Genomic DNA, 14,353 nt, shown 5'->3' on the forward strand with positions numbered 1-14,353 from the left:
ACACACACACACACACACACACACACACACACACACACACACACACAAAGACAGTGCTGCCCTTAGTAATGCCAGACCCCAACTGCAGTTTCTGTCGTTTGGGGCAATGATGACTAAATGACCCCATCATTCCGCTCAGCATATGATCAGAAAAACGTCATCATAAATTATTACACATTGTACTTGCTGTTTGATAAGACAATCTCTCGTACCTATTAATACCTCAAATCAGGGTTTATTGACACATTCCTTGCTTGCCTAAGGTAAACAAGGCATGCGCTTATTAATGCTTACCCCTTTTGGCATGAATGAAATTTTGAATAAGTGTAACAAACAGCAACTTGACTTGATGCCTATTGTACTCTGGTATTTCTTACGAATGTGCCTTTTTAGATAGCTAGCCATTGTTAACATCTCCTAAAATTGAAAACATCCCCTTCTCTAGATTGTACCCTTAAGTAAACAATATTTAATCTTGCCTTATTCGTCTGTGACCTAACATTTTTCCCCTTTGATAATAGAAACAGCAGGAAACATTAATTTCCAAGGCCCTGAAGCATACCCCCAATTCATTCTTAACAGAATGAATTGAAAAATCGAAAACAATAAGTAACAGAAAAAGTATAAACACAAATACGGGCTAAATGAACCAGAGCCCAAGTTTAGGAATACTGCTGCAATTTTCATTTTAAAGCCATTAAATCATTCAACAAAACACAGAACTCAAATTGGTGTATTAGAAACACACACACACACACACACACACACACAACACACTATTTACCACAGGAAAAAGGGTAACTATGAAGCTCAGGTTCTTTGGCTGCAGCTTCATGTAATTGCTAGTGGCCTAGGGTCCAGCATTAGAAACAGATTGATAGTCAACCCTTAGGAGGTGTGTGACCTTGACCGACTGTGAAATGTTAACAATGATACAATATTGTCTACTCCCTCCAGGCTGCAATTAAGATTAAGTGAAATAATGAGAGGACCACTTCCCAATTGCTGGACTTTTGATAACTAACTGCCAAGAGTCTTAATGGTAACGTGGAAGATGCGGGGGAGGGGAGTGAAATAAAAAGCTTTGATAAGTGACAACGGCGATTTATGTGGAAGTCCTTTGTCATTAAAAAAAAAAAAGACACAGGTGACAACAGAAAGGAACAGGTAAGTCTCTCTTAGGACTCAAAAAGGCTTTTTGGAGATAAGAGTGAAAAGAGCCTCCTGTGATTTTGGCACCTGGACCCTGACCCTGCAGCTGCCGCCTGACCAGGCAGGCCTGGACAGCTGGCTGACCACATCTCTCCTGGATTCTGGTCACAGCTGCGTTCACTGAGCAGGTAAGATGTAAGGTGCCAACTCCAAGCCTTTACCTCCTCTCTGGAGCGAAGGTGGGCTTCTGTTTAGGAACAGAATCTATGGGAGATGCCTTAAGAATTGAAAGTTTGGAGGCTGTGTGATGTAGGTGGGCGGGTCTCTCTGAATTTGAGGTCACCTTGGTCTACAGAGCGAGTTCCAGGGCAGCCAGCTGTGCATAATGAGATTCTATGTCAAATGAAAGAATAAATAAAAATGTGAGCTGTTATTTTATCTCATTTTATTCAGTTGTTTTACTTTATTTTTCCAACAAGGAGCCCCTTTCAATTGAGCTTTTCTGAGAAATTAACATGGCTATTCCTTCCTGTCCAACTGAATCCCCTGGGAGTCACCTCCCTCCTGATCTCCTAAAAACCTGGATTTCTATTGGTCTTCAATACAATTCTAACTTATAAAACAGTAAACGAAGGTGGAAGTACAAAACATTGAAATGCTGTCTATCAGTGGCCCTGAACATACAGTGGTCACATCCCTGGGATTGAGGCCGCTGACATTTTCACAACTTGATCTGTTTCAGTGGATTCCGACATGGCGGAGGCACTGAGGTAGAAGCCCCTCTGTGCAAAATGCATTCACTTCGAAGGAAAGCAGCTTTCTTCTTTCTCTCCGGGTCAGCGTTAAATAAAATAAAATAAAATTTTCTTCTGCTGCTAAAAGCACATCAGAATTATGGGGCCTTTTCTTATTGAAGTAAAAATGAACTATGTATATGGTACATTCCTAGGTCAGTACTGATGGTTAAATTCCCTCAGAGTTAGCAATTCATCAAAAGATTATTTTGTTAGAACTTATTGCACTTGTGTGCCAAAACAAACAAATAAAAACACCAATTCAGAGGTCACAGTACAAGGCTCTCTGGTATAAAGTGCCTACAAGAAGTTTCCTGTCATAGACGGTGGCCACGGAACTTCCCTGGAGGACAGACCCGTTGTTGATATACACTGTAGTCACTGACGGCCTCTCGGATAGAATATTCTGGATTCGAAGAACCTACCCAGGAGATACAAAGTGTTAATAAAGAACCCCACACACCCACACCGCCCAGGCCCCAGTAATTCCGTGTCTTCCCCAATGACACCTGATTAAGAAGGCACGCTGCTGCGAGCAGCAGTCACCAATTTCCTTAATGCCTAAATTAAAGTGCTTTCTCCAGCCTTCAAAGGGAGGACCTTTTAAGGCGCCTCGTCAAGCCATGCCAACACAGGATTTTGTGTGATTACAGCAATTGAACATCAATGGAAACAGGCTCCCACCACTGTGCCCACTTTGACGCTGTCTCAACGTGTACAAAACTCATGCCATGTGGTGAGTTGACAATAAACCAGGTATTTTTAAGATCGCCGCGATACCACAGGAACAGGACCCTCGTCTTTATAAAAATTACTTCTGACTAGTTCTCACCATAATTTAATACACCAAAAGATTGCTTTTCTCAAAGCATTTGAACAATGTAACACTCTGCCAATTATTGGCTTAAAGCAATTACAAAACCACCTCGCAGGTTTATTGTATTATTGGTCTAAAAGAACTAACAAATCATCCTAGTGACAGTTTATTCCATTATTAGTTCAAGGGACTTGAATAATTAAGGTTGAAAAACTCAAAATATAAAAACCTCTGACGAGGGAGGATGGTTCGGGTCATACACGAAGAGCTTCTGGCCATTAGGGTGACAGCCGACCCAGATGTCGCCCGACGAAGGATCAATGGATATATTGTCTACGAGCGTGCCCAACTGCAGAACCTTGGAAAGAAAGAATGTCAATATCTAAATGATGCAAGCAACTCGATTAAATAATTTAGAGCTAACCTTTCCTGCTCCCGTGCATGTGAGGACACAACACTCCCACCCTCCCCACCCCCCGCACCTGCCCTTTCAACACCGACATTGCTTAAAATAAATTTAATAAACTGGCGTGGGGCCATTCTTCATCTTCTCTGAAAGTAAGAAAACTAGGGTGTAATCCAGCTGTTCAAATGATAATAATAATAATAAGAAATTCCTTTTGTTCTAAAAGATGCACAACCATCAGTTAGCTTAAGGAAGTCTATCAAAGCAAGACAGGAAATTCTTAACTTAGTAAGTGTTTTGTTGGCAGAAAATAATAATGAAGGGCAACCCAATTTCTACCTTCATTTATTATTGAAAAAAAAATGAATGTTCATAAATCTTCATTTGAAAACTCAACTCTTTTCCATTGTGAAGAGTCTTCCTGGGATTCATTAGATGTCATCAGTACATCAGGGAACAGTCCTAAACCTGATGCTAATATCACTCAGTCCACTGCTGGCTGCAAGCTCTGTCCATCCTAGTGACAGATGCCAACGAAGTTGTCTTGTTGGACAGGTGAGATCTAAGAACATGGACTAGCTGCTCTGTCTGGACCCATGTTATGTTGTCAGTGTGATAGTCTTATAGTTAGCCTCACGATAATACTGCAAAGAGCCATCAATTAGCATTCACACAGGAAACTAAATATTTACCTTTAATTGAGTTAAATTCATATTAGGTTGTTTTTCCAAAACACGGATTTCATGAGCTAATAGGTCAGCAACATAGACATACCTGTTCGGAAAGGACACTGGTTAGCACATTCTGCCATCACAAATGACTTAATACAGCAGAAAAGAGAAAGTCCTGAAACCTGTTTAGGAGTTCATTGAGATGCCCTGGAGAAATGCCTGAGAAAGGACAACTTTTAATTAAAAAAAAGCCTTCAAAATCAGTTCAGTGGTACTATAACAATCACGAATATTAAATTTGTTTTCAAGTGATTTGTAAAAAAAAAAAAAATCAATTGAGTATAAAGTTCACAATATTTGCCATTGAAATAATAAAAGAATACAATTTAATATTTTAGCATATTCATATAAAATTATATGGGATGAAATACTTTAAATATTTCTTAATTTGCATTGATATTTAGTAAAATATTAGTACACAGAGAGTCTTAGTATTAAGATAAGTATTTATCCAAAACTGTGTGTCTATACCTAAGGGGAAGGGAGCGAGGTTAACTCATGAAATTGGAAGCCAGTATTCCATTGAAGCTGTGTCACTGAGCAGTCTTCGTCTGTGAGGCTAGAATACCAGACGTGTGTAAGAGCCACACGGGGAGGGGACACAACTTTGCTCTTAAAACATTTCCAACACATGCACTAGTTCAAACTGATTTGTGCACATGAACCACCTGAGTCAGTACCATTCCTAGCACCATGAGAAACACTTCAGGTGTAGAGACTGGAGAAATGGCAGGGTGCTAAAATGCTCTCAAAGAACGGGGCGCTTGCACAAGAACAGGAGAATGAAGCTTTCTGAAAGCAAGTGAGCCAAGGCAAAGGGGTATGAGCAACAGAGAGGCGTCAGCAACCTAAAGCGCTCTTGTCTTATGGCAAGTGTGGAAACAGGAAAGGGAGGGTGGAACTTCTCCATTACAGCAAGTCTGACCTTTCCTCCCCTGACCTGAAAGGGACCTGGATTCTACTACACGCTGGGAATAAAGAAAGCAACTTGATGACTGAGCTCCTGATGAATGGGCTGGCTGAGTTCAGCTGACTGGGGCTGTTCTTTCCAGCTGGTGCTGTGGTGGGCACCTGGAGCCAGATATTGGGATGGCGTAACTGGCCACAAATGGACATCAGTGTCCAGAGTACAAAAGATGGAGGTAGGTTGCTAGCAAGCTGCAACAAACACAAAAATATGCTAGAAGTGGAAAAAATACAGCTCTAACTGGATAGGGCTGACTGGGCCAGTTAGACAATGGGTTTGAATGATCAATATTTGTTTTCTGTACTAAAAAGGAAAGGGCAATTTGCATCACAAAACAAGGAAGCTTGTCAAAGAAGGTCAAATTCATAACACATTATATTTGTGGTTGTTTCACTCATTCAGTTCAGTAAGGCAGAAAAAAAAAAAAACCTAAGAATATAATAACCTTTCTTCTCCGTCGTGATTGTGCACATAAAAATAAGAAAAGAATTTTGTAAACAACTCAGCAATGTATTTTAAGGCTAACATCAAAAGGATTCACATCGGGTCTATTCATACGGGTTCATTCTACAGAAATTTTAGGCAAGCATTCAAATGAAGTAATGGCTATCTTTCCTGGGACATGAACCCAGATCTATAGAAGTCCAAACTCCTCAAGTTAAACCGTTGTGCATTGATGCTGGCTTAGGGAGTTCTTACTTTAGAATGTTAACTGGGCATATTGTGGTGGAAAATGAGAAGCAGAAAATGTTTTGAGACAGAAGGTAAATAAGCAAATTACAAATTCATCAACAGAGAAACGGTTAAGCCAGTTCAAAGTCATCCTTATGATGGAACAATACAGTCAACAGAATGACATTATTAATAATTTAAGATTTCGTTTTTGAAGGAGGAGTTTTAAAACCTGGAGTTTTTACTTTTTGTCCTATACATAAAATGTCAACTCAGTCTATCCTAGTGTTATTCAGTATGCAAACCAAATTGTTATACTTAAATTTAAAAATGGTGTATCGAAACTGCCAGGATTTGTTTATCAAGACGGTTTACTTAGGAGTGCAGATACTACATGAGGGGCTGTGTACTTTTTGTCGGGTGAAATATTGATCCCATTGGCCGAATCGAACCCTTCTGCCACCAGCTTGACTTCTTCCGGGCTGTAGTACACAACGTTTGCCCAGCGTAGGTTCAAGTATGTCTCCAAGTATTTCAAGAAAGGATCCGTGAAGTAGTGGTCATTGGTGGCGTAGAAGTGGGACGGCCCAACGGCTACGATGTCATTCACACTGAAAGAGAAAAATATCACCGGAGAGGGAATCAACAGCCTTATTGTCTCCATGTAGATTAGATGAGTGTTCACAGCCACACACACCCCCAAGAAAAGGGACGCCCTAACCACGTGATGATGCCGATCCACAGGCAATGGGCTACAGAGGCAACTGCAAGAGTACATATGTATATATATATGTGTGTGTATATATATGCGTATATATATATGTATGTATATATATGTGTATATATATATGTATATATATTTGGTCACAGGGTCTTCTGTTGGCTAGGCTGGCTTGGGACTCACTGTGTAGCTGATGGCAACCTCGAATTCCTCATTCCCTGCCTCTACCACCCAAGTCCCGCTATTACAGGTATGGGCCATCATGACCAGCTAAATGTATGTTTTCCAACACAAGCATTACAGGCTTTAACAGCCGCCTATAAAGACAGAGCTGCTCGGGTGTGGAACTGGACAGGGCCCAGCTGTCAGTAGGCTGTCAGTCACACTTAGCCCCCCTTCATTTATTCTGCTGCCGGACTTTCCCGAGGTCCCTTGCTTAGTCATTAGTCAAACTAAGGTTGACTGTTCAATTTCTACCTGACTCGCAAAGCTGCCAACCCGGGAATGAACAGGCATTCAATAAACACTTGCAGAGAGACAGGTGATGGAATGGTCAGAGAACACAGTGCTTCCAGTGAGAGATTGATATGCTAAAAACAATTACCATTTCCAACCAGTTAGGCAAAGCTGTTATTAAATTGAAATTCCAATTATCTTATGCAAAAATTTCTGAAAGAGCTGCTTTCTTCTCTGTCAAATGAAAAATTCAGAGCTACAAGAAAGGCTTTTTTTTTTTTTTTTTTTTTTTAATTTCTGAAAAAGCTCCACAATTCAGAAGGTGCCTGACTGGCATTCTGTGCTCCTGTTTATTGTGAAGAGCATTTTGGGGAAGAATGATTGGACATTACATGCTTATAACCTAGATGGGGAAGTAAAGATTAAAAAATATCTATCAACTTTAAGCTTAAAGCGCAGTCTAGTGCAAGCTGGGCTGGAAGGGATCCAGGAGTCTCCTTTAATTTTGTACTCTCCCTCAGTGTCATTTGTGTAGTAGCGGTCTGCTTCCATATTGGATGCTCAATTCTTCAGGGATATTAGCCCACCACCATCATGAGTGTGCTTTGTATAAAGCATGTAAGCCCCACGAAAGACAAGCTATTCGTCCAGGGAAGGCCAGGTATTTGAGTGCTAAGTTATTGAGATGACAATGACGGCCATAAAAAGTGGTAGGGTTTATCTTCCAGTCTCAAAGTGGGCCTGAAGAGTGATACCTTGAAGTCTGGTATTTCATCATTTCTCAAGAGAGTTGGTTCAGAATACTAATTATTATAATGAGTGTCATTGGCCATACTTCTGATCTACACAGAAACTACACACACACACACACAAACACACACCACATAGACACACCTACTACATACGTACACAGAAATGCCAGAGATAACCAGGCAAATGAGATCAAAGAGCAAAGTACCTTGGGAGGAGCTCGTGCTTAATTGTCTTCAGGTGCAACAGAGAATTTTCTTCTTCTTCAAATTTAAAAATTTCCACCGTATTCTTGAATTCTGGGTGGTTGACCACAAAGAGATAAACCGTATCATCTGAAAGATGGAGAGAACACAGAGTTACTTTGTAAGATACACACTGGACCTGTGGGCAGGCAGGGGCACATAAATACCAAGGGCATGTGAAGGTTGAAGGCATAAGCTGTTCAACGACCTAACACATTCTTCTTGCTGGCGCTTCCCATGACCATTGACCTGGTGTTAATTCTGGTCCCCACTCCACTTACAGAACTCATGCATTTACAGAATCGTTTGGAGATATTACGCTTTTGTGTGTGTGTGTGTGTGTGTGTGTGTGTGTGTGTGTGTGTTCAGTGATCACAGGTATAGGAAAAGGGCAGGAAATCTAAGCATCCCTTTGGTTGTGAACCATTACACATTTCAAAATGCAGGTTAGGGGACATGTGTAGAAGCTGTTGGTAGGAAGAACACAGGCTTGTTTCACTAGGTCACTGTCCCCTTCAGGTGTGTGTGTGTGTGTGTGTGTGTGTGTGTGTGTGTGTGTGTGCTATTTTCCACAGCCACCCATGAGGCACTGTGTGTTTCTGCACCTCAGCAGCTCACCAGCTCTTACCGCCATCTATGAACGTGCTAATGCCATGTGGGTTAAATGAAGCCAAATCAAAGCCCCAGCTGACTCTTAACTCCAGTGCCCTTGGTCTTTCTTCTCTGAGATCCATCATCAGTATCCCTCCAGGCTTATCTGGTGCAAAGCTGTGGAGCCCTGGAAACTTGAGGCCCTTTGGAAAGAGTTGGAGGGAAAAAAAAAATTAAACACAAAGGCTTCAGTACCTTCCTGAATGGTGTCTACGGTACATGAATGATTAGTAGCCAGTTCAGTTAAAGTTGGTCCCATTGAGCCACAAATACAAAGAAAAAGGTGGGAAAGACAGCTAGGAACACAAAAGACACAGAACAAAAGAAGAAATGAGAGTTGGGAGCTGGAAATTGAACAATAATCTTTGTTGAGCTCTGACAGATGATGGAGGCTTTTGTTCTCTTGAAGGGATACCAAATGGGTGGTAGACTGAGAAATCCCAGGCAAATCTGAGGATGAGGAGAAGGGACAGTCATCTATGATCTGTGGAAACCCTCACATCCCAGGCCTGCACTCTGCTAGAGTCTGCAAGGCTTGAAAACTGCTCAGCAAAACCGGTTGGTGTTCCCTCAAAAGGACATCCTTCGCACAGACAGAGATGGGTACTGCTGTCCATTTCTTCATGGCCGCCCCCATTGACATTCAGGGCCAGGAAAACAGCTCTTTTGCTTCCGCCCTTCCTTCCTGATCATCTATGTTCCCTCTGCATCCAGCCTTTGGCAGATTGTGACACACCTTTAACCACAACCCTTATGCTTCCCAACTCAGTCTGATTTACAAGGGGAGATTTAGGATGGCTTGAAGGCCCAGAGTGATGGGCCTTTCCCACCCTTCCTCCATCCATGCCCATCTCTCTCCTCACCCCATGCCTTTCTTCCATGCCTACAATGGCTTAAGCATCCTGGTTTCATGATCCTCCATGATGAGCTAATGTGTTCTCCAACCAGGGTTTACTCCCAGACCTACCTGCCCAGAAATGCTTCCCTCTAGAGATGCAGGGCTCGCACCTTCCCAGCAAGTCCACCTGCAAGTGCAGTAGCCATCTGGCCTGACCTATCCTATCCATCTCTCTCTCTCTAGCTTACCTTCCTCCATCACTCCCGTACCACTCACATACAATACATACTGATACCTCCGTGAGCACTATTTTGTAGGTAGCTAACTGCACAGGCCAAGGTAAATTCCATTAGGCTGCTGTGGAGGCCACCACTGCCCTCTGCCCAGCTGTGCACTGTTCTTGCTTGTCCACAAGTCTCTTCTCAACACATGGGCAAGACTCCCACTCTCATCTGAACTAGAGAGATCTCATTTCCGTTTCCAAATGACAGCCTGATACCACACACAACAGAATCATTATTCTTCACTGCTCCATCTCTGTGTCACCATCAGACACATCTTGACCAGACTGGTGGGAACACAAGCTAGGACTCCTGTCTATTTTCTATTAGATCCCAGGATCTGGAGCATGGCAAACAACCCGTCCTTTCTCCCATCTAACTATGGTGCCTCTTTTACCTTGTCCTGGGGCATCACTTTCATACTGGTCTCTATTTTGTTCCTTTGATATCTCACATATATTCAGGTACCAATGTCTTCCCTCTAACATGCTATTCCTCAGTCACCACTAGAGTCCCTGTGTCTGAGTGTAGCCCAGTTAATTACTTGGTCAGGGCTTGGGAAAGCCCTGGATTTGATATGTTCACTTTGAACACAAATCTTCTCTTACCAGTGTTATCATTTAGGCAGCCTGCTTCTCAGTTGCCTAGTAACCTATGATGTCATCGTGTGTCACCCACCAGGTGTGTGGCAGATGCATACACACCTGGCACTGTTCAGCTGCACAGGAGCAATAAATGGACCCCTGCCTCTTACCTCTTGTTCCTTTGCTCTTTCCTTCTCTCCTGATCTCTGTCCTTTCTCTGTCAGGACGCCCCCACCCACAACACGTCTCTCTCTTTTTCCCTCCTTCCCTCTCTCTCTCCATCCAATAAACCTCTTTCATATAATAATTGTTGTGTTCATCATTTTTTAAAAATAATAACAACCAGCACAGCTCTTAGTTGATTCTCTAGGTTGTTTGAAAAAACAGAGGCCCACATTATATGAAAACAACAATCATTTTTGTCTTTTGACTTCTACTTCACATTCCTTTTCTTTTATTGCATTAGGTTATTAGGAATTCCGGGGGACTGGCAATATTTGGGGGGCATAGAGCCTCCCCATCTCATGAACATTAATGGGAACATAGCTCATGTTTTGCCGTTAAGAGTGATGTTTGGTGAACTCAGTGGCTGGCTCTTTGATCATCTCCTTCTGGGAGGGTGGGGGGTCAGCCTTACCAGGCCACAGAGGAAGCCAATGCAGACACTCCTGATGAGACCTGATAGGCTAGGGTCAGATGGAAGGAGAGGAGGACCTCCCCTATCAGTGTACTGGGGAAGGGTCATGGGAAGAGATGGGGGGGAGGGGGCTATAGCTGGGATACAGAGTAAATAAACTGTAATAAATAAAAAAAATTTTTTTAAAGGATGATGTTTGGTGGTAGTTTCTGGGAATTCCTCTTATTTCTAGTTTGCTTGGAACTTTTAATCAAGAGTGAGTATTGAATTATATTAACAGCTTTCATGGCATTTGCAGAGATGACCTGGATTGTCTGGCTAACTATAAAATGCAGAATCCTCCTTTTTTTCTTAAGGTGATAATAAACCTTATGTGAGTTCATTACTGCATTCAGTTTACTATATTTTGTGTAAATTTAAGGACGCAATAAAAACAGGAAGACTTACGCTATGCAAAAAAAAAAAAAAAATGGACGTAAGAGGAAAATCTTAATTTCTAACATCTGTCAACAACTGTCTACTTTCACGCTGGATGGCCCAATGAGTAGAATGAACTACAGCTAGGACACTGCTTCATGACAGCCCTGGGTCAGCAGTTAATAATCCTCTTTCTTTACTTATGTCTCTCACCAATAGTGCGACTCCATTACCAGGCAGCACTACTTGAGGGTGCTCCCTATTTCAGTATTTCTCTGCTTCAAATTTTTGTTTTGTTTTTAATTGCATCAAAACACAAATAACATAAAACTCACCGCTGTGATGATTTTAAGGACGCAGTCCGGCAATGCTCCATACACTCACCTTGCTGTTTAAACCCCTGCTCTAATCTACTCTGTGTCATCTTGTTAGTGATCAAGTATGACGTTAGTTTTGTGATGCCTCTTAAGCCCATTCCTTGGGAGTAGGGTGGTCTAGGACAGTTCCAGTGTTAGGAGTCAACGCTAGCCACCCTCAGTCCCGAGATGTAAGACCTACCCATTTAGAAGGGTGTGTATATACTGGGGAGTGTTAGATACTGTGCTTCAGCACAAATCAAATAACCAATGGCTGATAACTGAAGACCACAGCAGTTCTTTTTGCACTGGTGGTCACATCTAACTCCCTAGAGGCCTTCCTATGAGAACCATCAGGAACCTGAGGAGTGCCCAGCCCTTGGTCTTTTCCATGTTGAACTCTCTCACCTTTCTATTAAGTCTGGTAACTGTTTTTATTAGTGTTGTGACTCTCTTCTAACATATTTCCAAGTTTCTCCATCTCCCTCCTGAGTCTCAGAGCCTGGCATAAGTGGCTGCTGAGAAGGGACAAAATAACTACAGGCGGGCTGTGGAGTCAGGTCGTCAAGAGAAACAATAAGGACAAGGTGAAAGGCCCTGACTATTGCCCAAGCCAGGAAAATGGGGTCAGAGGCAGTCAATCGCCTTCCATTGCTAGGATCACACAGGCAATGAGTCTGAAAGCCTATCTACTGGACACTCAGAAGGTCGATTATTCATCAGCATATAGAAATTCTTAGCAAAAGGAGAAGTCTATGAATAAACCTAGTTGCTAAGTTTTCACTTGTGATGAGCTACTGAGAGGCAAGCATGGGCCTTAGTTTGGGAAAATTGGTGTATATGAAATTAAGTAGCACTTATCACTATAAAACTGAATTGCTTAAAATGGAACATATAGTGGGAAGAAAGGATGCTGTATTGTCAGAGGGCAATTTGTGAAATAAGCTCTCTGTGGGTTCTAGAGATTAAACTCACTTCATGCTGTCAGGCTTGGAGACAAGAGCCTTTAGCTCCTGGACCAACTTTCCAGGCCTCACCACTTTATTTTATTTTTGAGCAAGGATCTCTCAGTCAACTTGGAGTTCATTGACCTGTGAGCCTCTCCAGTTCTGTCATTACAAACACCCACTGCTGTGTTCTTTTTTGGTTTTGTTTTGGACACAGGTTCAGGGGATGGAAATCCAGATTGTCATGCTTGCATAATTAGCACCATACCAACTAAGCCACCTCTCCAAGCCTCAGATACCTTTTAAAATAACACCTTAAAAAAACCAATTTGAACTGGAACATTCTAGGGCTACTCAACTGGGAGGGAAGGGGTTCAGTTTGCAAAAACTCTTAATCTCTATACTCAGAAAAGCTCAAGGACATTTCCCAATCCATCCTGGCCTGTCTATTTCTGAGAATTTACTTGGAGAAGCGAGGAATTTAAAATCTGTTTCTACTTACTGAGCTTAAATGAATGGCCTGGTCTGTCCCTGACTGCAGGAAGGATGAGAAGATGGTACTCACCACACTAAAGAAAGCCAGGCCATTGGGAAGAATGTCAATGTCCTCAGCGCCAGTTTCTGCAAGTTCAAGGAATAAATAAATGTCACTATCAAACTCTGCTATTGGTTTAAGACAGCATGACTGTGGCTTTGTTTACTTTATCTGAGTGTCTATTTCTTCAGGGATGGATCCAATTTCTTTTTCAAGGCACCATTGTTTTTAATAAACGTCAGTCTAAACCCTTTCCTACAGTGAACTTCTGACTTTACATGCTAGATATTTTGTGTTTACTCAAATCAAAGTCAAGTTATCACCACATTTCCAAGCACAACACGGAACAAGTTGACATCTGCACACTTCTAGGGTAAACACCCAGATGTCTGTGTAGAAGTAATTGACAACAGGGGAATATTACTTCCACAAGGAAGGGCCCACAGTCATTTAACCATGCAAATCTTCCGTCTCCCTCTCTGCTCATTGAGTCTGAAGCAAAAAGACATTTTTCTCATTAACAGTGAGAAAACACCTGGGATTACATATTTCCTCTCCAAAAAAAATAAATAAATAAAATAAAAAAATAAGAGAAACAGTGGCTATTTGTTCTCATAAGCAAACAAAACTTCCAAATTAATCTTAGAAGTATAGGAAAACTAACAAAAAAAAAATTAATGAAAAATACCATACCGTGGACCTATGGCTGCTGTAGCTCCTGACTCCAGTCTCTGGGCCAAGCTACAATTACTATTGATTGTTATTGACTGTCCGTGGCACTGTCCACACAGCATAGCAAATAATTAGGCGGGAGACCTTCCCCACAGCCTCACTGTACACATTTCACAGACAGATGATAGAGATCCAAACACAAGAAAAGAATAAAAATGGCTTATATTAAGCCAAATCATGACACATTCTTTCAGTCCACGAGATCCAATCTTCCTCCTTAAGACCACTCCAAAGGTTATGGCTGAGAATATTTCTATGCTGTCAAAACCAAAAAGCGTTTATGCCACCACTTGGTCTTAATTCATGACTCTGCCTGTGGGTGTTTTTTTTTTTTTTTTTTTCCCCTAAAGCCCTTGTTCTGTCACAGAACAGAGAGCACAACATAATTAAGAATACAAGGATGTTTACTTCATAACAGTGGCCATTCTGCCAGGTCGTCGGGGGGTGGGGGTGGGGGGGGGGAGGCCTGTCCAGAGATGCTAAAGCATGTTCTGATGGTGGGGAGGACTCCTGGGTCCCTGGAGGGCCACAGATGGGTTCAAGGAACCTGTGAACCCGCTGAAGTTCGATGCTCTGAAAAATGTCTTGTGTACTTAGAGAGGAGAACTTTTTTTGTGACAAGAGTTCCTGGTTTGCGGCAGACCCATGTAAGGGACTGTGCTCA

At 42.0% G+C, this 14,353-nt stretch overlaps 1 protein-coding gene across 2 annotated transcripts in view; it reads right to left on the reverse strand.

The window, feature by feature from the left end:
• Nucleotides 1–1,580: 1,580 nt before the first annotated feature.
• The window catches only part of Pon2 (paraoxonase 2), a 31,911-nt gene continuing 19,138 nt past the window's right edge, over nt 1,581–14,353 (reverse strand). For both annotated transcript variants that reach the window (XM_055612803.1, XM_055612804.1), the window contains 7 exons: nt 12,988–13,043; nt 8,340–8,505; nt 7,675–7,801; nt 5,950–6,150; nt 3,862–3,943; nt 2,993–3,121; nt 1,581–2,367 (listed from right to left, as the gene is read on the reverse strand). In XM_055612803.1, the coding sequence (XP_055468778.1) occupies nt 2,209–2,367; nt 2,993–3,121; nt 3,862–3,943; nt 5,950–6,150; nt 7,675–7,801; nt 8,340–8,505; nt 12,988–13,043 (920 nt within the window). In that variant the 3' untranslated portion in view covers nt 1,581–2,208. The remainder of the gene's footprint in view (nt 2,368–2,992; nt 3,122–3,861; nt 3,944–5,949; nt 6,151–7,674; nt 7,802–8,339; nt 8,506–12,987; nt 13,044–14,353) is intronic.

The sequence above is a fragment of the Psammomys obesus genome, unplaced genomic scaffold (assembly GCF_907164565.1).
Source record: "Psammomys obesus unplaced genomic scaffold, mPsaObe1.curated_primary_1811, whole genome shotgun sequence".
In the NCBI taxonomy this organism is placed as follows: domain Eukaryota; kingdom Metazoa; phylum Chordata; class Mammalia; order Rodentia; family Muridae; genus Psammomys; species Psammomys obesus.